This window comes from Sturnus vulgaris, chromosome 31, assembly GCF_052056855.1.
Source record: "Sturnus vulgaris isolate bStuVul1 chromosome 31, bStuVul1.hap1, whole genome shotgun sequence".
NCBI classification, from domain to species: Eukaryota; Metazoa; Chordata; class Aves; order Passeriformes; family Sturnidae; genus Sturnus; species Sturnus vulgaris.
The window spans coordinates 3,249,851-3,270,869 of record NC_142273.1 but is presented as its reverse complement, the minus strand read 5'-3'; the positions used below and the strand labels follow the sequence as shown (position 1 = coordinate 3,270,869).

The 21,019-nt window shown below is 67.2% G+C and overlaps 1 protein-coding gene across 1 annotated transcript in view; it reads left to right on the top strand.

Annotated features, from left to right (window-relative positions):
• The first annotated feature begins 1,003 nt into the window (after positions 1 to 1,003).
• LOC148220759 (Fc receptor-like protein 3) overlaps positions 1,004 to 21,019 on the top strand; it is a 136,807-nt gene continuing 116,791 nt past the window's right edge. The window contains exons 1-2 of the mRNA XM_088181007.1: positions 1,004 to 1,105; positions 6,462 to 6,522. Of these exons, the coding sequence (XP_088037133.1) occupies positions 1,004 to 1,105; positions 6,462 to 6,522 (163 nt within the window). The remainder of the gene's footprint in view (positions 1,106 to 6,461; positions 6,523 to 21,019) is intronic.

The window sequence follows — 21,019 nt, the reverse complement described above, 5'->3', positions numbered from 1 at the left end:
GGGTCTCAGAGGGTTTGGGGAGCCAGGGATGGGGTCCAGGGCAATGGGGGCTCCAGGGATTTGGGGTCATGGATGGGGGTCCCAGGGGTGAGGGCGCTTTGAGGGGTCCTGGGAGAATCAAAGTTCTGGGGGAAGGGAGATGGTCGGGGATGGAATTTCGGGGAGAGGGTTCCTTGGGAATTGGGGTCCCAGACCATGGAGATCCTGGGCAATGGCAGTCCTGGGATGGGGGTCCCTAAGAGGGGGGGACATAAGGAATGGGGGTCCCATGTTCGGGTTCCCAGGGGAATGGGGATGTCAGGAATGGGCAGTGGCTGGGCAGGCCCCAGGGTCACAGCTCCTTCCCTGGGTGCCTCAAATTTTGGGGTGACCCCGGGCCCAGCACAGCCCCCAAAAGTGCTGCTGGTTCGGGGGGGCTCCCCAGGCTGATTCCGGGGGGCTCTGGGTCTGTGCCTCCCCCATCCCCCTGGGGCTTTTTCCTCTCTTCATTTTCCATTTCCTTCCTTTAATCCCTCAATTTCACAACTGCCCCGAGTTGGTGCCTTGATGATCCTGGGGGGCTCCTGAGCAGGGAACGGGTTGGGGGAACCCCAGGGTTGGGAAAGAAGTGGGTGAGGGGTCTGCAGGCAGGGGTGGGGAGGCTGTGGGGGATGGGCTTGTCCGCTTTCACACTTTCACTTTCTCTGAAAAATCTTCTTTCACTTTCATTTTCCCGTGAGAGTCACACGGGGTCGCGTTCTGTCCTGGGGATGGCACAACCAGGGGTGACACATCCAGGGGTGACACATCCAGGGGTGACACATCCAGGGGTCCTCTCCCCCTACTCTGGGGTCTCCCTGTCCTGGAGCTGACACATCTTGGGGTCCTGTCCCCGTTCTCTGGGGTGTCCCTGTCCTCGGGGTGACACATCCTGGGGTTCCTGTCCTGGGGACGAGCCGGAAAAGCTCGAGCAGCGGCTCTGCCCCGCGGCCGTGCCGGGGCTGGCGGAGGTGACCCCGGCTGGATGGCGACAGTGGCCTCGGACACGCTGTCGCAGCCACCCTCGGTCCCCGCAGCCCGCGACAGTCCCGGCCCTGGCAGCCGCGACCCGCGACAGAGCCCCGAGGCCGGGACTCCGCTCCCGCAGCGCCGGGGGCTCCTCCCCGGGCTCCCGGGTCCCCTCCGCCCTCCCGGCACCTCCCTCCCGGCGCCCCGGGGCCGCGCCCGGCGGAGGCTCCGCAGCAGCTCCGGGGCTCAGACGCCGCTCGGGGAGCGCCGAATGCGGGGCTTGGGGAACGGGGGGCACCGGGCAGGGCTGGAGCTGGCCCGGCCTTGGGGGGCGATCTGGGGACACCCCCGGCTCCGTGCCGGGGCTCTCGGGGCGCTCGGGGCTCCGGATCGGCCCAGGGGCTCGGCAGCTGCGGGATCGGTGCCCGCGGCCATCCCGAGGTCCCCGAGCCCTTGGCCGGTGTCACCGAGAGGGGACAAACAGCGAGCGGCAGCTCCTTCCCCTCTGCGGGGGCAGCTGCGAGGGAACCAGTGCGGAAATGCAGCAATTGATCATTTGGTGCCTGTGCCCGAGGCACTGAGAGAGCCCCAGAACTGCTGCAAATGCCACAAGGATCTGCTCAACGACCTGAGCGGGACCCTCCTCCTTCCTGAGCTGAGCAGGCAGAGCTGAACAAACCAAAACCATTTCTGCCGCTTTAATCCAAAAGCTGCGTTTGTGTCCAATAAGAGGGACAAGGGTCCTGTGCCCCCTGGCACTGGGGGAGGGAATGGGGAGCCCTGGGGGGGTACTGGGAGCACTGGGAGCACTGGAACGGGGAGCTCTGGGCAGCCCCACATGGGACCCCCCAGTCGTGGCGACCTCCCGGGCACGGTGGGCAACCACGGGAGCCGAGGGGGTGGGGACACAAGGGGTGTGCCCTCGGTTAGGGAACTCCAGTGTCCCCCGTGTCCCCATTGTCCCCAGTGTCCCCAGTGCCCCCAGTATCCCCAGTGCCCCTATTGTCCCCATTGTCCCCATTGTCCCCAGTGTCCCCAGTGTCCCCAGTGTCCCCATTGTCCCCAGTGTCCCCAGTGTCCCCAGTGTCCCCATTGTCCCCAGTGTCCCCAGTGTGCCCAGTGTCCCCAGTGTCCCCAGTGTCACTGCACGTTCTCGTAGCTGTCCCTGCGGTGCCGCTGTCGCCCGTGGGGTCCCGGCAGCTCCTCGTGGTCCCCTGGGGCTGTGGAGTGTCCTGAGTGAGGCTCCGGGGTTGGGGACCTGGGTGGGGGTGACACCCGTGGGTGACGTGTCCCTGTGCCCCCCTGTACTCACCCCCTGCCCTCCCGGTGCCCACGATGTGCGGGTCCAGCACCGCCCCCTCCTCCGGGGGGGCCGAGGGCTCCTGGGGAGGCCTGCGGGGATAAGGGGGGGTCTGTGGGGGTGCGGGGCTTCCTGCGCTGACGGTAAAATGGGGGGTCAGACCTGGAGCCCCCCACTCACCTTTCCTGCTCCTTCCTGAGGGCTGCAAAGGAAAGAGGGGGGAGGGGTGACTGTGGGGGCCTCAGGGCCCTTGAACACCCTCGGGACCCCTGACTGCACCCTGAGCCCCCAAACTCCCCCAAAACCCCTGACAGAACCCCCAACATCCCTGCACGACCCTCCAGGACCTCCCCAAATCCCCCAGGAGCCCCAGCTGAGGTCTCTGGGGGCTCAGCTTCACCCAAGTCAGGAGCTGTTGGTGACACCCAATGGCCCCCCCACTCTGGGGGCTTCACCCCAATCCCTGGGACCCCCATGTCCCCCCATTGTCACCCACCCCGGCGGTTCCACCAGCGACAGCCCCCGATGACAGCCAGGAGCAGGAGCAGGTACAGGAGGGCCCTGCCGACATTCACAGCCACTGCCGGGGACAGAGGGGGACACAGCGGGGTCACCCTGAGCCCCGGGGGTCCCGAACAGCCCGGTGAGCCCGTGTGACCCCACCTGTGATCCAGTGTCCCTGTGGTGTCACCTCCAGGGCCAGCTCTGGGCTGAGTGCCCGGAACACGCGGTGCCCGTCCTGTCCCAGCTGGTTGGTGGCCACGCACTGGTAGGTGCCCGAATGTCCCACATCGACGGCCCCAAGCTCCAGGAGGGGACCCCGGGCCACCTCGTGCCCGTCACGCAGCCAGGTGAAGGTGACAGGGGCTGAGCCCACCTGCACCGAGCAGCGCAGGGTCACGGGGTCACCTGGGCGCACCTGGAGTGCCGGGGGACCGGGGGTGATGGTGGCATTGGCCACGGGCACTGCGGGGACACAGACAGGGCTGAGGCCGGGGGGAGGGGCTGGCACCCGGTGTGGGGGAGGGGGGGACGGGAGGGATGGGTTTGATGGGGAAATGTGGTGGATGGGGACACCCCATGGGGGGGTGAGGGGACACAGAGAGCGATGAGGGGACACAGGGCAGAGGCGGGGGGCACAGGAGAAATTTCTGGGGGTCAGGGATGTAGCCAGGTGGGGGTCCCGTGGGGGCTGTGGGGGCTCCCCGTGCCCATCCCCGCACTCGCTGCGCACCGGCCCCCCCCTCGGAGCGCACCTCGCAGCTGTAATTCCCCGAGTGGGAGACCCCCACGGCGGGCACCAGGAGCTGCGGGGACCCCTGCGGGCCCCCCACCAACTGCCCGTGCCGGTAGAAGCGGTACAGGAGGGGGGCTGGGGGCCGCAGGGGGCTGGGGGTGCTGAGGCAGCTGAGATTGAGGGGGGACCCCTCGGGGAGCTCGGGGGGACCCTCCAGCACCAAGACAGGCGTGAGCTCTGTGGAGATGGGAGGGGGATTTGTGAGCCCGAGTGCCTGGGGAGGGGCTTTGGGGGTGTCGGGGTGGGGCTGTGGGGTGCTCACCCTGCACTGTCACTGTCACCTGCGCAGATTCCTTCCACCCATAGATTCCCACCCGGCCCCTGCAGCGGTAGCGGCCGCTGTGGTTCAGCCGCAGAGGGGACAGGGACAGCTCGGTGCCATCGCCGATCGTCCCCAGTTTGTTCCCGTCGCGGTAGAAGGACACCCAGGTGACCCAATCGTTCCCCCAGCCCCGGCAGCGCAGTGTCACCGTGTCCCCCTCCAGCATTGCCCGTACTGGCGCCTGCAGCACCAGCGGGTCTGAGGGACAGGGGGGACCTGTCACAGCCATCCGCATTCCCCTGGGACTCCCATCCCTGAGTCCCCCCAGTCCTTGGGACCCCCGTTCCCATTGCACCCGAATCCTGGTGCAGGGTGACTCCCCCTCTTCAGGACCCACATACCCCTGGGCACCCATCCCTAGGACCCCCCATTCCCCGGGCACCCTCATCCCTGGCTCCCCAAACCCTCTGAGACCCCCACTCCTGGCAACTCCATGTCCCCAGCGTGTCCCCACCCTGCCCACAGCCTGTCCCCGGCTTGTGGTCACCCTACCCCCACCAAGAGTGACACGATGAGGTCAGAGCTCACTTCCTTCCCCTTTTCCCGAAGAGCCGCCAGCGAGGGGACAGGGGGAGAGAGCAGCGAGTGACAGCCAGTGCCCATGGCCGGGGACAGCGGGATGGCCGGGAAGGTGGCGCTGCTCCTGTGGGGTGAGTGCCCCGGGCACGGGCCTGACGGCCCGGGGATGGGCCCCGGTGAGGCAGAGAGCGGTGGGGAGGGGGCACAGGGGGGCTGCGGGGTCCCCTGAGGTCCCCAAGGCCAGCAGAGCCAGGGCATGGGCATGGAGCCCAGTGTGAGCAGAGTCGTGGGGTGGCCCTGGGGACAGGAAGAGGGGAACTGGGATGTGGGGATGGGAACAGGGGGATCGAGATGGGGGGACAAGGATGTGGCAAAAGGAACCTTGGGGCTGGGGCAGCTGTGGGGACAGGGACAGGGAGACAGGGATGCAGGGACAGGGACAAGGGCCACGTCCCATGCAGATGGGCCATGGGGACAGGGGCCATGGGAATGGGGTCACGGGCACAGGGCCATGGGGATGTGGCCGTGGGGACAGGTGCTGTAGGGCTGGGGGAGGTGACCTGTGCACACATGGGGTGTCCACAGTGTCCCCATGTCCTGCCCCAGCCCAGGGTGACCGAGGTGTCCCTGTGCTCAAACCCTCCGTGCTACACCAGTGTTCCCGTGGGGACACTTTGGGGACAGACACCACACCAGGTGCCCCGGGTGCTGCTGTCCCCACGGTGCCACCCCCAGCCAGCCCTGTCCCTTCTCCCTTCCAGCCCAGACCCTCGGCCTCGCTGGTGAGTCCTCGGGGGATGCCATGTCCCTGCCCCGCTGTCCCCAGCCCCGTGGTGGCCCTGCCAGGCTGGTGTCCCCTGTCACCCGCAGGTGCCCAGAGCCCCCAGCTCCTGGTGGAGCCCCCCTGGAGGCCGGCGGTGCTGTGGCACGGGGTGACACTGACCTGCCAGGGCTCGGGGACCGCCGGTGACACCTCCTGGTACAAGGACGGGCAGAGATGGGGACAGGAGAGACGCGACAGCTTCCGTGTCACCGAGAGTGGCACCTACCAGTGTGAGAGACCCGGGACCAGGCTCAGCCCCCCCGTGACAGTCTCAAATGGTGAGGGGGGTTTGGGTGTCCCCAGCCTGGCACCCGCGGGGACCCCGAGGGCTCAGGGTGGGCTCAGCTCCATGGGTCACCCCTGGTGTGACCAGAGCCTGTCCCCTGCTCTGGGGACATCCCAGAGCATCCCAGTGCAGGGGGATCCCCGTGCTGGAACTGGGGACCCCTGCTGTGACCCAATGGGGTTCCGGGTGACACCGGCTGTGACAGGTCCCCCCTGTCCCACAGACTGGCTGGTGCTGCAGGTGCCGGCGCGGGCGCTGCTGGAGGGGGACACGGTGACACTGCGCTGCCGGGGCTGGGGGAACGATTCGGTCACCTCGGTGTCCTTCTACCGCGACGGGAACAAACTGGGGACGATCGGCGATGGCACCGAGCTGTCCCCGTCCCCTCTGCAGCTGAACCACAGCGGCCGCTACCACTGCAGGGGCTCGGTGGGAAGCTGGGGGTGGACGGAATCTGCGCAGGTGACAGTGACAGTGCAGGGTGAGCACCCCACAGCCCCACCCCGACACCCCCACAGCCCCTCCCCACGGACTCGGGCTCACAAATCCCCCTCCCATCTCCTTCCCAGAGCTCTTCTCGGTGCCGCTGCTGGAGGGTCCCCCCGAGCTCCCCGAGGGGTCCCCCCTCAATCTCAGCTGCCTCAGCACCCCCAGCCCCCTGCGGCCCCCAGCCCCCCTCCTGTACCGCTTCTACCAGGACGGGCAGTTGGTGGGGGGCCCGCAGGGGTCCCCGCAGCTCCTGGTGCCCGCCGTGGGGGTCTCCCACTCGGGGAATTACAGCTGCGAGGTGCGCTCCGAGGGGTGGGGTGTGTGGAAGAGCAGCGCCCGGCTCGGCGTCACGGTGCTCAGTGAGTGCGGGGATGGGCACGGGGAGCCCCCACAGCCCCCACGGGACCCCTCAGCCCTCACTGGGACCCCCCCTGCCAGTGCCGGGTCAGCGATGGTGACAGCGTGGCCGAGAGCCCCGCATTGAACGTCACTGTCCTGGGTGAGCGGGACCCTCGGGCTGAGGGTGACCCCACCCACGGCATCCCCAATTCCACACATTCCCATCCCACCTCATCCCCCAACACCATCCCCAGCCCAGCCCAGCTCACAGCCCCCACCACTGGGTGTCACAGACCGGGGCAACTGGGACCGTCTGGCTCCAGGGATCCCCACCCAGCACATCCAAGCCCTGCATCCCTAAGCCCAGCTGTCACATCCCCCACTGCACACCAGGTCACATTCACCCTGCTGAGTGTCACCCTCCCAGGGCACCGAGACCCTTGGCATCGGGGTGACGCCCCCGTTGATGGCCTCATGGCCCCCATCACATCCCACCCACGCCATTCCGTGCCCCCCACCAGGTGACGGCCATCCCTGCCCTTGGACACAGCATCCCTCATCCCACCCTCACCTCACCCTCATCCCATCCTCATCCCCCACCCCTCACCCATCACATGCCCTCATCCCACACCACATGATGACCCCCAGCACCACGGGGTCACTGTCCTGGGTGAAGGAGACCCTCTGTCCCCAGGTGCCACCATGCAGACTCCCTCATCCCCCCACACCGGGTGCCAGCCCCTCCCCCCGGCCTCAGCCCTGTCTGTGTCCCCGCAGTGCCCGTGGCCAATGCCACCATCACCCCCGGTCCCCCGGCACTCCAGGTGCGCCCAGGTGACCCCGTGACCCTGCGCTGCTCGGTGCAGGTGGGCTCAGCCCCTGTCACCTTCACCTGGCTGCGTGACGGGCAGGAGGTGGCCCGGGGTCCCCTCCTGGAGCTTGGGGCCGTCGATGTGGGACATTCGGGCACCTACCAGTGCGTGGCCACCAACCAGCTGGGACAGGACGGGCACCGCGTGTTCCGGGCACTCAGCCCAGAGCTGGCCCTGGAGGTGACACCACAGGGACACTGGATCACAGGTGGGGTCACACGGGCTCACTGGGATTGCAGGAGCCCTGCAGTGACAGGTGACCCTGATGTGTCCCTTCTGTCCCCAGCAGTGGCCGCAGGCCTTGGCGGGTCCCTCCTCTTCCTGCTCCTGCTCCTGGCTGGAGCTGTGGGCTGGCACCGGTGCCACAACAGGGGTGGGTGACAATGGGGACAATGGGGACAATGGGGACCCCGGGAGCTGGGGGAACACCTAAATGTGGGGGTGATGGGGCGGCACCCAGAGCTCCTGACTTGGGCAGTGCTGAGAGCTCAGGACCTGTGCTCAGGGTCCTGAAGGATTTGGGGTGGTGTTGGGGGGTCTTGCAGGGATTTTGGGGGTTCTTTCAGTGATCCCAGGGGAATTTGGAGGGTCCCCCTTCCTGTCAGGCTTGAGCTTCTGGGAGCTCAGGGTGTGCAGAGCACTGGGGTGGTTCAGGGGTTCTGGGGGGCTCCAGGGATGCTCAGGGGTCCTGGGGGAAATTGAGGGTGCAGTGGGGTTTGAGGATTCCTGAGAGGGGTCGGGGCCATGGGGACCCCACAGTTACCCCTCCCCTCTTTCCTTTGCAGCCTCCAGGAAGCAGCAGGAAAGGTGAGTGGGGGGCTCAAACCACACTCTCCCCTTTCACCCCAACCCCCAAGACCTCCCATCCCCCCCACACATCCCCTTGATTCCCTCAGGGCCCCCCCGGAGCCCCCGGCCCCCCCAGAGGAGGGGGAGGTGCTGTACACCCACGTCGTGGTCACCAAGCAGACGGGGGGTGAGTCCGGGCTGGGACACAGGGACACGTCACCCATGGGTGTCCCCGTGCCCAGATGCCACAGCCAGTGTCTCTCGCAGTGTCCCCCCGTGCCACCACACTCCAGGATCCCGAGGTGACCTACGCAGAGCTGGCAGCAACCCATGGGCGACCACAGGAATGTGGGGCCATCTACGGGAATGTGCTGTGACACTCGGGACACGGCTGGGAACTGGGGGAACTGGGGGAACTGGGGGAACTGGGGACACTGGGGACCCCACTCATGGGCAACCACCCGTGTGTGTCCCCCCCACTGCTCCCGTGGGTTCCCAACATTCACGGGTAGGTGGGCACAAGTGAGGGGTCACCAGGGCACCCAGAGCTCCCCATGGCCCCTGAACCCCCAAGGGCCTCCCCACCCCCCTTCCACTGCCCCCAGTGCCTCCCCATTCCACATCCAAGTGCTCCCAGTACCCTCAGAGATTTCCCCATTCCCTCCCCACCGTGCTCCCAGTACCCCCAAGGGCTCCCTGTTTCCCCTCCCAGTGCCTCTCCATTGCTCCCAGTCGATCCAGGTGGTTCCCATTCTCTCTCCCAGTTCCCCTGTACTCCCAGTGCCTCTGCAATGCCCCTCTCAGCACTCCCAGTACACCCACGGCTCCTCATCCCTCCTCCCAGTGCCCGGGGAACACAGGACTCGTTTCCCTCTTTTTGGCACCAAAATGCAGCTTTTTGGTTCAACTGGCAGAGATGGTGTTTCTTTGTTCAGCTCTGTTGTGCTTTAGGAATGGGATTCTCCAATTTTGGGCTGCCACTAAAAACCAGAGCTCGGGATTCCCTCCTGCCCTGTCTCAATCCCCTCCTGTGCCCTGTTCCCCACACCATGAGGTCACAAAGGCCCTGGGGGGGTTCCGCAGCCTCCCCCTTTCCCAGGGCACTGGGGATCAGGCCATGGCACAGGGTGGGGTGTCAGGGACAGGAAAAGTTGGATGTCTCGAGACATTTTGGTACAACTGTGTGTGGCAGGGCTGGGTCAGGCCTTGCTGTTGGTGACACAGGGCCCCGTGTGTCAGTCAGTCTGTCAGCCATGGCACTCTGGGGACAGAGTGACGCTCTGCCATACCCAGCTCCTGAGGGGCCGAGGGACCAGGAGTCCCACCTTGGCAGAGGGACCTTGGTGGCCCAAGGGCTTCAAAGGCAGAGCATGAGGTGGCCAAGTGTCTGAGCCTGTCTGCTCTTGGAGTGTCTGCCCCATCCACGCTGGATCCCAGGAGCTGGAAACTGTCTTGGTTTAAAAGAGAAACGTCTGCCAAGGAAAGCAGGAACCTTCCTGGAATGGAAAGAGGAGCCGTCCCCCCAAATTGTTATAACTGTGAAAATTATGGGGCTTGCAGGCAAAAATGTAAGAAAAGGAATAACAGCTCATTGCTGGGAAATTTATAGAACAGAACAGAACAAACGACAACACGAGAAGAGAAATTTCCAACCCGCTCAGGGCTGTTTGTTCATCCTTGGTGCAGTTCTGGCCACGGCCAGCAGGGGGCGCTGCAGGGAGCAATCCCGGCCAGCAGGGGGCGCTGCAGGGAGCAATCCCGGCCAGCAGGGGGCGCTGCAGGGATGTCCCCAGAGCAGGGGACAGGCTCTGGTCACACCAGGGGTGACCCATGGAGCTGAGCCCACCCTGAGCCCTCGGGGTCCCCGCGGGTGCCAGGCTGGGGACACCCAAACCCCCCTCACCATCTGAGACTGTCACGGGGGGGCTGAGCCTGGTCCCGGGTCTCTCACACGTGTAGGTGCCACTCTCGGTGACACGGAAGCTGTCGTGTCCCTCCTGTCCCCATCTCTGCCCGTCCTTGTACCAGGTGGTGTCACCGGCGGTCCCCGAGCCCTGGCAGGTCAGTGTCACCGGGTCCCACAGCACCGCCGGCGTCCAGGGGGGCTCCACCAGGAGCTGGGGGCTCTGGGCACCTGCGGGTGACAGGGGACACCAGCCTGGCAGGGCCACCACGGGGCTGGGGACAGCGGGGCAGGGACATGGCATCCCCCGAGGACTCACCAGCGAGGCCGAGGGTCTGGGCTGGAAGGGAGAAGGGACAGGGCTGGCTGGGGGTGGCACCGTGGCGACAGCAGCACCAGGGTTGGGGTACGGGGGGTGCAGGGAGGGTCGGGGGGCTGTGGGGGATGGGGACGCCCGGCTGTGTCCCCCCAACACTTTCTCCTTCTCTGAAAAGAGGAAACTTCTTTCACTTTCATTTTCCCGTGTGAGTCACACGGGGGCGCGTTCTGTCCTGGGGATGGCACATCCAGGGGTGACACATCCAGGGGTGACACATCCAGGGGTGACACATCCAGGGGTCCTGTCCCCCTTCTCTGGGGTGTCCCTGTCCTGGAGCTGACACATCTTGGGGTCCTGTCCCCGTTCTCTGGGGTCTCCCTGTCCTCGGGGTGACACATCCTGGGGTTCCTGTCCTGGGGACGAGCCGGAAAAGCTCGAGCAGCGGCTCTGCCCCGCGGCCGTGCCGGGGCTGGCGGAGGTGACCCCGGCTGGATGGCGACAGTGGCCTCGGACACGCTGTCGCAGCCACCCTCGGTCCCCGCAGCCCGCGACAGTCCCGGCCCTGGCAGCCGCGATCGCGACAGAGCCCCGAGCCCGGGACTCCGCTCCCGCAGCGCCGGGGGCTCCTCCCCGGGCTCCCGGGTCCCCTCCGCCCTCCCGGCACCTCCCTCCCGGCGCCCCGGGGCCGCGCCCGGCGGAGGCTCCGCAGCAGCTCCGGGGCTCAGACGCCGCTCGGGGAGCGCCGAATGCGGGGCTTTGGGCACCGGCGGGCACCGGGCAGGGCTGGAGCTGGCCCGGCCTTGGGGGGCGATTTGGGGACACCCCAGGCTCCGTGCCGGGGCTCTCGGGGCGCTCGGGGCTCCGGATCGGCCCAGGGGCTCGGCAGCTGCGGGATCGGTGCCCGCGGCCATCCCGAGGTCCCCGAGCCCTTGGCCGGTGTCACCGAGAGGGGACAAACAGCGAGCGGCAGCTCCTTCCCCTGCAGGGGCAGCTGAACCAGTGCGGAAATGCAGCAATTGATCATTTGGTCCCTGTGCCCGAGGCACTGAGAGAGCCCCAGAACTGCTGCAAATGCCACAAGGATCTGCTCAACGACCTGACCGGGACCCTCCTCCTTCCTGAGCTGAGCAGGCAGAGCTGAACAATCCAAAACCATTTCTGCCGCTTTAATCCAAAAGCTGCGTTTGTGTCCAGTAAGAGGGACAAGGGTCCTGTGCCCCCTGGCACTGGGGGAGGGAATGGGGAGCCCTGGGGGGGTACTGGGAGCACTGGGAGCACTGGAACGGGGAGCTCTGGGCAGCCCCACATGGGACCCCCAGTGGTGGCCACCTCCCGGGCACGGTGGGCAACCACAGGAGCCGAGGGGGTGGGGACACAAGGGGTGTGCCCTCGGTTAGGGAACTCCACTGCTCCCAGTGTAACAAGTGTCCCCAGTGTCCCCAGTGTCCCCAGTGTCCCCAGTGTCCCCAGTGTCCCCATTGTCCCCAGTGTCCCCAGTGTCCCCAGTGCCCCCAGTGTCCCCATTGTCCCCACTGTCCCCAGTGTCCCCAGTGTCCCCAGTGTCCCCATTGTCCCCAGTGTCCCCAGTGTCCCCAGTGTCCCCAGTGTCACTGCACGTTCTCGTAGCTGTCCCTGCGGTGCCGCTGTCGCCCGTGGGGTCCCGGCAGCTCCTCGTGGTCCCCTGGGGCTGTGGAGTGTCCTGAGTGAGGCTCCGGGGTTGGGGACCTGGGTGGGGGTGACACCCGTGGGTGACGTGTCCCTGTGCCCCCCTGTACTCACCCCCTGCCCTCTCGGTGCCCACGATGTGCGGGTCCAGCACCGCCCCCTCCTCCGGGGGGGCCGAGGGCTCCTGGGGAGGCCTGCGGGGATAAGGGGGGGTCTGTGGGGGTGCGGGGCTTCCTGCGCTGAGGGTAAAATGGGGGGTCAGACCTGGAGCCCCCCACTCACCTTTCCTGCTCCTTCCTGAGGGCTGCAAAGGAAAGAGGGGGGAGGGGTGACTGTGGGGGCCTCAGGGCCCTTGAACACCCTCGGGACCCCTGACTGCCCCCTGAGCCCCCAAACTCCCCAAAACCCCTGACAGAACCCCCAACATCCCTGCACGACCCTCCAGGGCCTCCCCAAATCCCCCAGGAGCCCCAGCTGAGGTCTCTGGGGGCTCAGCTTCACCCAAGTCAGGAGCTGTTGGTGACACCCAATGGCCCCCCCACTCTGGGGGCTTCACCCCAATCCCTGGGACCCCCATGTCCCCCCATTGTCACCCACCCCGGCGGTTCCACCAGCGACAGCCCTCGATGACAGCCAGGAGCAGGAGCAGGTACAGGAGGGCCCTGCCGACATTCACAGCCACTGCCGGGGACAGAGGGGGACACAGCGGGGTCACCCTGAGCCCCGGGGGTCCCGAACAGCCCGGTGAGCCCGTGTGAGCCCACCTGTGATCCAGTGTCCCTGTGGTGTCACCTCCAGGGCCAGCTCTGGGCTGAGTGCCCGGAACACGCGGTGCCCGTCCTGTCCCAGCTGGTTGGTGGCCACGCACTGGTAGGTGCCCGAATGTCCCACATCGACGGCCCCAAGCTCCAGGAGGGGACCCTGGGCCACCTCGTGCCCGTCACGCAGCCAGGTGAAGGTGACAGGGGCTGAGCCCACCTGCACCGAGCAGCGCAGGGTCACGGGGTCACCTGGGCGCACCTGGAGTGCCGGGGGACCGGGGGTGATGGTGGCATTGGCCACGGGCACTGCGGGGACACAGACAGGGCTGAGGCCGGGGGGAGGGGCTGGCACCCGGTGTGGGGGGAGGGGGGACGGGAGGGATGGGTTTGATGGGGAAATGTGGTGGATGGGGACACCCCATGGGGGGGTGAGGGGACACAGAGAGCGATGAGGGGACACGGGGCAGAGGCGGGGGGCACAGGAGAGATTTCTGGGGTCAGGGAAGTAGCCAGGTGGGGGTCCCGTGGGGGCTGTGGGGGCTCCCCGTGCCCATCCCCGCACTCACTGCGCACCGTGACGCCGAGCCGGGCGCTGCTCTTCCACACGGCCCCCCCCTCGGAGCGCACCTCGCAGCTGTAATTCCCCGAGTGGGAGACCCCCACGGCGGGCACCAGGAGCTGCGGGGACCCCTGCGGGCCCCCCACCAACTGCCCGTGCCGGTAGAAGCGGTACAGGAGGGGGGCTGGGGGCCGCAGGGGGCTGGGGGTGCTGAGGCAGCTGAGATTGAGGGGGGACCCCTCGGGGAGCTCGGGGGGACCCTCCAGCACCAAGACAGGCTTGAGCTCTGTGGAGATGGGAGGGGGATTTGTGACCCCGAGTGCCTGGGGAGGGGCTGTGGGGGTGTCGGGGTGGGGCTGTGGGGTGCTCACCCTGCACTGTCACTGTCACCTGCGCAGATTCCTTCCACCCCCCCCAGGTTCCCACCCGGCCCCTGCAGTGGTAGCGGCCGCTGTGGTTCAGCTGCAGAGGGGACAGGGACAGCTCGGGGCCATCGCCGATCGTCCCCAGTTCCTTCCCGTCGCGGTAGAAGGACACCGAGGTGACCGAATTGTCCCGCCAGCCCCGGCAGCGCAGTGTCACCGTGTCCCCCTCCAGCAGCGCCCGCGCCGGCACCTGCAGCACCAGCCAGTCTGTGGGACAGGGGGGACCTGTCACACCCGGTGTCACCCGGACCCCCCATTGGGTCACAGCAGGGGTCCCCAATTCCAGCACGGGGATCCCCCTGCACTGGGATGCTCTGGGATGTCCCCAGAGCAGGGGACAGGCTCTGGTCACACCAGGGGTGACCCATGGAGCTGAGCCCACCCTGAGCCCTCGGGGTCCCCGCGGGTGCCAGGCTGGGGACACCCAAACCCCTCTCACCATCTGAGACTGTCACGGGGGGGCTGGGCCTGGTCCCGGGTCTCGCACACGTGTAGTTGCCACTCTCGGTGACACGGAAGCTGTCGTGTCCCTCCAGCCACCAGAGCTGTCTGTCCTTGTACCAGGAGGTGTCACCGGCGGTCCCCGAGCCCTGGCAGGTCAGTGTCACCGGGTCCCACAGCACCGCCGGCCTCCAGGGGGGCTCCACCAGGAGCTGGGGGCTCTGGGCACCTGCGGGTGACAGGGGACACCAGCCTGGCAGGGCCACCACGGGGCTGGGGACAGCGGGGCAGGGACATGGCATCCCCCGAGGACTCACCAGCGAGGCCGAGGGTCTGGGCTGGAAGGGAGAAGGGACAGGGCTGGCTGGGGGTGGCACCGTGGGGACAGCGGGACCCGGGGCACCTGGTGTGGTGTCTGTCCCCAAAGTGTCCCCACGGGAACACTGGTGTAGCACGGAGGGTTTGAGCACAGGGACACCTCGGTCACCCTGGGCTGGGGCAGGACATGGGGACACTGTGGACACCCCATGTGTGCACAGGTCACCTCCCCCAGCCCTACAGCACCTGTCCCCACGGCCACATCCCCATGGCCCTGTGCCCGTGACCCCATTCCCATGGCCCCTGTCCCCATGGCCCATCTGCATGGGACGTGGCCCTTGTCCCTGGCCCTGCATCCCTGTCTCCCTGTCCCTGTCCCCACAGCTGCCCCAGCCCCAAGGTTCCTTTTGCCACATCCTTGTCCCCCCATCTCGATCCCCCTGTTGCCATCCCCACATCCCAGTTCCCCTCTTCCTGTCCCCAGGGCCACCCCACGACTCTGCTCACACTGGGCTCCATGCCCATGCCCTGGCTCTGCTGGCCTTGGGGACCTCAGGGGACCCCGCAGCCCCCCTGTGCCCCCTCCCCACCGCTCTCTGCCTCACCGGGGCCCATCCCCGGGCCGTCAGGCCCGTGCCCGGGGCACTCACCCCACAGGAGCAGCGCCACCTTCCCGGCCATCCCGCTGTCCCCGGCCATGGGCACGGGCTGTCACTCGCTGCTCTGTCCCCCTGTCCCCTCGCTGGTGGCTCTTCGGGAAAAGGGGAAGGAAGTGAGCTCAGACCTCATCGTGTCACTCTTGGTGGGGGTAGGGTGACCACCAGCTGGGGACAGGCTGTGGGCAGGGTGGGGACAGGCTGGGGACAAGGCTGGGTGGCACAAGGTGGGACATGGAGTTGCCAGGAGTGGGGGTCTCAGAGGGTTTGGGGAGCCAGGGATGGGGTCCAGGGCAATGGGGGCTCCAGGGATTTGGGGTCATGGATGGGGGTCCCAGGGGTGAGGGCGCTTTGAGGGGTCCTGGGAGAATCAAAGTTCTGGGGGAAGGGAGATGGTCGGGGATGGAATTTCGGGGAGAGGGTTCCTTGGGAATTGGGGTCCCAGGCCATGGAGATCCTGGGCAATGGCAGTCCTGGGATGGGGGTCCCTAAGAGGGGGGGACATAAGGAATGGGGGTCCCATGTTCGGGTTCCCAGGGGAATGGGGATGTCAGGAATGGGCAGTGGCTGGGCAGGCCCCAGGGTCACAGCTCCTTCCCTGGGTGCCTCAAATTTTGGGGTGACCCCGGGCCCAGCACAGCCCCCAAAAGTGCTGCTGGTTCGGGGGGGCTCCCCAGGCTGATTCCGGGGGGCTCTGGGTCTGTGCCTCCCCCATCCCCCTGGGGCTTTTTCCTCTCTTCATTTTCCATTTCCTTCCTTTAATCCCTCAATTTCACAACTCCCCCGAGTTGGTGCCTTGATGATCCTGGGGGGCTCCTGAGCAGGGAACGGGTTGGGGGAACCCCAGGGTTGGGAAAGAAGTGGGTGAGGGGTCTGCAGGCAGGGGTGGGGAGGCTGTGGGGGATGGGCTTGTCCGCTTGCACACTTTCACTTTCTCTGAAAAATCTTCTTTCACTTTCATTTTCCCGTGAGAGTCACACGGGGGCGCGTTCTGTCCTGGGGATGGCACAACCAGGGGTGACACATCCAGGGGTGACACATCCAGGGGTGACACATCCAGGGGTGACACATCCAGGGCTGACACATCCAGGGCTGACACATCCAGGGGTCCTGTCCCCCTTCTCTGGGGTGTCCCTGTCCTGGAGCTGACACATCTTGGGGTCCTGTCCCCGTTCTCTGGGGTCTCCCTGTCCTCGGGGTGACACATCCTGGGGTTCCTGTCCTGGGGACGAGCCGGAAAAGCTCGAGCAGCGGCTCAGCCCCGCGGCCGTGCCGGGGCTGGCGGAGGTGACCCCGGCTGGATGGCGACAGTGGCCTCGGCCACTGGCTGGAGCTGGCCCGGCCTTGGGGGGCGATTTGGGGACACCCCCGGCTCCGTGCCGGGGCGCTCGGGGCTCCGGATCGGCCCAGGGGCTCGGCAGCTGCGGGATCGGTGCCCGCGGCCATCCCGAGGTCCCCGAGCCCTTGGCCGGTGTCACCGAGAGGGGACAAACAGCGAGCGGCAGCTCCTTCCCCTCTGCGGGGGCAGCTGCGAGGGAACCAGTGCGGAAATGCAGCAATTGATCATTTGGTGCCTGTGCCCGAGGCACTGAGAGAGCCCCAGAACTGCTGCAAATGCCACAAGGATCTGCTCAACGACCTGAGCGGGACCCTCCTCCTTCCTGAGCTGAGCAGGCAGAGCTGAACAAACCAAAACCATTTCTGCCGCTTTAATCCAAAAGCTGCGTTTGTGTCCAGTAAGAGGGACAAGGGTCCTGTGCCCCCTGGCACTGGGGGAGGGAATGGGGAGCCCTGGGGGGGTACTGGGAGCACTGGGAGCACTGGAACGGGGAGCTCTGGGCAGCCCCACATGGGACCCCCCAGTCGTGGCGACCTCCCGGGCACGGTGGGCAACCATGGGAGCCGAGGGGGTGGGGACACAAGGGGTGTGCCCTCGGTTAGGGAACTCCAGTGTCCCCATTGTCCCCATTGTCCCCATTGTCCCCAGTGTCCCCAGTGTCCCCAGTGTCCCCAGTGTGCCCAGTGTCCCCAGTGTCCCCAGTGTCACTGCACGTTCTCGTAGCTGTCCCTGCGGTGCCGCTGTCGCCCGTGGGGTCCCGGCAGCTCCTCGTGGTCCCCTGGGGCTGTGGAGTGTCCTGAGTGAGGCTCCGGGGTTGGGGACCTGGGTGGGGGTGACACCCGTGGGTGACGTGTCCCTGTGCCCCCCTGTACTCACCCCCTGCCCTCTCGGTGCCCACGATGTGCGGGTCCAGCACCGCCCCCTCCTCCGGGGGGGCCGAGGGCTCCTGGGGAGGCCTGCGGGGATAAGGGGGGGTCTGTGGGGGTGCGGGGCTTCCTGCGCTGAGGGTAAAATGGGGGGTCAGACCTGGAGACCCCCACTCACCTTTCCTGCTCCTTCCTGAGGGCTGCAAAGGAAAGAGGGGGGAGGGGTGACTGTGGGGGCCTCAGGGCCCTTGAACACCCTCGGGACCCCTGACTGCACCCTGAGCCCCCAAACTCCCCAAAACCCCTGACAGAACCCCCAACATCCCTGCACGACCCTCCAGGACCTCCCCAAATCCCCCAGGAGCCCCAGCTGAGGTCTCTGGGGGCTCAGCTTCACCCAAGTCAGGAGCTGTTGGTGACACCCAATGGCCCCCCCACTCTGGGGGCTTCACCCCAATCCCTGGGACCCCCATGTCCCCCCATTGTCACCCACCCCGGCGGTTCCACCAGCGACAGCCCCCGATGACAGCCAGGAGCAGGAGCAGGTACAGGAGGGCCCTGCCGACATTCACAGCCACTGCCGGGGACAGAGGGGGACACACCGGGGTCACCCTGAGCCCCGGGGGTCCCGAACAGCCCGGTGAGCCCGTGTGAGCCCACCTGTGATCCAGTGTCCCTGTGGTGTCACCTCCAGGGCCAGCTCTGGGCTGAGTGCCCGGAACACGCGGTGCCCGTCCTGTCCCAGCTGGTTGGTGGCCACGCACTGGTAGGTGCCCGAATGTCCCACATCGACGGCCCCAAGCTCCAGGAGGGGACCCCGGGCCACCTCGTGCCCGTCACGCAGCCAGGTGAAGGTGACAGGGGCTGAGCCCACCTGCACCGAGCAGCGCAGGGTCACGGGGTCACCTGGGCGCACCTGGAGTGCCGGGGGACCGGGGGTGATGGTGGCATTGGCCACGGGCACTGCGGGGACACAGACAGGGCTGAGGCCGGGGGGAGGGGCTGGCACCCGGTATGGGGGAGGGAGGGACGGGAGGGATGGGTTTGATGGGGAAATGTGGTGGATGGGGACACCCCATGGGGGGGTGAGGGGACACAGAGAGCGATGAGGGGACACAGGGCAGAGGCGGGGGACACAGGAGAGATTTCTGGGGTCAGGGATGTAGCCAGGTGGGGGTCCCGTGGGGGCTGTGGGGGCTCCCCGCGCCCATCCCCGCACTCGCTGCGCACCGTGACGCCGAGCCGGGCGCTGCTCTTCCACACGGCCCCCCCCTCGGAGCGCACCTCGCAGCTGTAATTCCCCGAGTGGGAGACCCCCACGGCGGGCACCAGGAGCTGCGGGGACCCCTGCGGGCCCCCCACCAACTGCCCGTGCCGGTAGAAGCGGTACAGGAGGGGGGCTGGGGGCCGCAGGGGGCTGGGGGTGCTGAGGCAGCTGAGATTGAGGGGGGACCCCTCGGGGAGCTCGGGGGGACCCTCCAGCACCAAGACAGGCGTGAGCTCTGTGGAGATGGGAGGGGGATTTGTGAGCCCGAGTGCCTGGGGAGGGGCTGTGGGGGTGTCGGGGTGGGGCTGTGGGGTGCTCACCCTGCACTGTCACTGTCACCTGCGCAGATTCCTTCCAATCCCAGGTTCCCACCCAGCCCCTGCAGTGGTAGCGGCCGCTGTGGTGCAGCCGCAGAGCGGACAGGGACAGCTCGGTGCCATCGCGGAGCGTCCCCAGTTCCTTCCCGTCGCGGTAGAAGGACACCGAGGTGACGGAATTGTTCCGCCAGCCCCGGCAGCGCAGTGTCACCGTGTCCCCCTCCAGCAGCGCCCGCGCCGGCACCTGCAGCACCAGCCAGTCTGTGGGACAGGGGGGACCTGTCACAGCCGGTGTCACCCGGACCCCCCATTGGGTCACAGCAGGGGTCCCCAGTTCCAGCACGGGGATCCCCCTGCACTGGGATGCTCTGGGATGTCCCCAGAGCGGGGGACAGGCTCTGGTCACACCAGGGGTGACCCATGGAGCTGAGCCCACCCTGAGCCCTCGGGGTCCCCGCGGGTGCCAGGCTGGGGACACCCAAACCCCCCTCACCATCTGAGACTGTCACGGGGGGGCTGAGCCTGGTCCCGGGTCTCTCACACGTGTAGTTGCCACTCTTGGTGACACGGAAGCTGTCGCGTCTCTCCTGTCCCCATCTCTGCCCGTTCCTGTACCAGGTGGTGTCACCGGCGGTCCCCGAGCCCTGGCAGGTCAGTGTCACCGGGTCCCACAGCACCGCCGGCCTCCAGGGGGGCTCCACCAGGAGCTGGGGGCTCTGGGCACCTGCGGGTGACAGGGGACACCAGCCTGGCAGGGCCACCACGGGGCTGGGGACAGCGGGGCAGGGACATGGCATCCCCCGAGGACTCACCAGCGAGGCCGAGGGTCTGGGCTGGAAGGGAGAAGGGACAGGGCTGGCTGGGGGTGGCACCGTGGGGACAGCAGCACCTGGGACACCTGGTGTGGTGTCTGTCCCCAAAGTGTCCCCACGGGAACACTGGTGTAGCACGGAGGGTTTGAGCACAGGGACACCTCGGTCACCCTGGGCTGGGGCAGGACATGGGGACACTGTGGACACCCCATGTGTGCACAGGTCACCTCCCCCAGCCCTACAGCACCTGTCCCCACGGCCACATCCCCATGGCCCTGTGCCCGTGACCCCATTCCCATGGCACCTGTCCCCATGGCCCATCTGCATGGGACGTGGCCCTTGTCCCTGGCCCTGCATCCCTGTCTCCCTGTCCCTGTCCCCACAGCTGCCCCAGCCCCAAGGTTCCTTTTGCCACATCCTTGTCCCCCCATCTCGATCCCCCTGTTCCCATCCCCACATCCCAGTTCCCCTCTTCCTGTCCCCAGGGCCACCCCACGACTCTGCTCACACTGGGCTCCATGCCCATGCCCTGGCTCTGCTGGCCTTGGGGACCTCAGGGGACCCCGCAGCCCCCCTGTGCCCCCTCCCCACCGCTCTCTGCCTCACCGGGGCCCATCCCCGGGCCGTCAGGCCCGTGCCCGGGGCACTCACCCCACAGGAGCAGCGCCACCTTCCCGGCCATCCCGCTGTCCCCGGCCATGGGCACTGGCTGTCACTCGCTGCTCTCTCCCCCTGTCCCCTCGCTGGCGGCTCTTCGGGAAAAGGGGAAGGAAGTGAGCTCTGACCTCATCGTGTCACTCTTGGTGGGGGTAGGGTGACCACCAGCTGGGGACAGGCTGTGGGCAGGGTGGGGACAGGCCGGGGACAAGGCTGGGTGGCACAAGGTGGGACATGGAGTTGCCAGGAGTGGGGGTCTCAGAGGGTTTGGGGAGCCAGGGATGGGGTCCAGGGCAATGGGGGCTCCAGGGATTTGGGGTCATGGATGGGGGTCCCAGGGGTGAGGGCGCTTTGAGGGGTCCTGGGAGAATCAAAGTTCTGGGGGAAGGGAGATGGTCGGGGATGGAATTTCGGGGAGAGGGTTCCTTGGGAATTGGGGTCCCAGGCCATGGAGATCCTGGGCAATGGCAATCCTGGGATGGGGGTCCCTAAGAGGGGGGGACATAAGGAATGGGGGTCCCATGTTCGGGTTCCCAGGGGAATGGGGATGTCAGGAATGGGCAGTGGCTGGGCAGGCCCCAGGGTCACAGCTCCTTCCCTGGGTGCCTCAAATTTTGGGGTGACCCCGGGCCCAGCACAGCCCCCAAAAGTGCTGCTGGTTCGGGGGGGCTCCCCAGGCTGATTCCGGGGG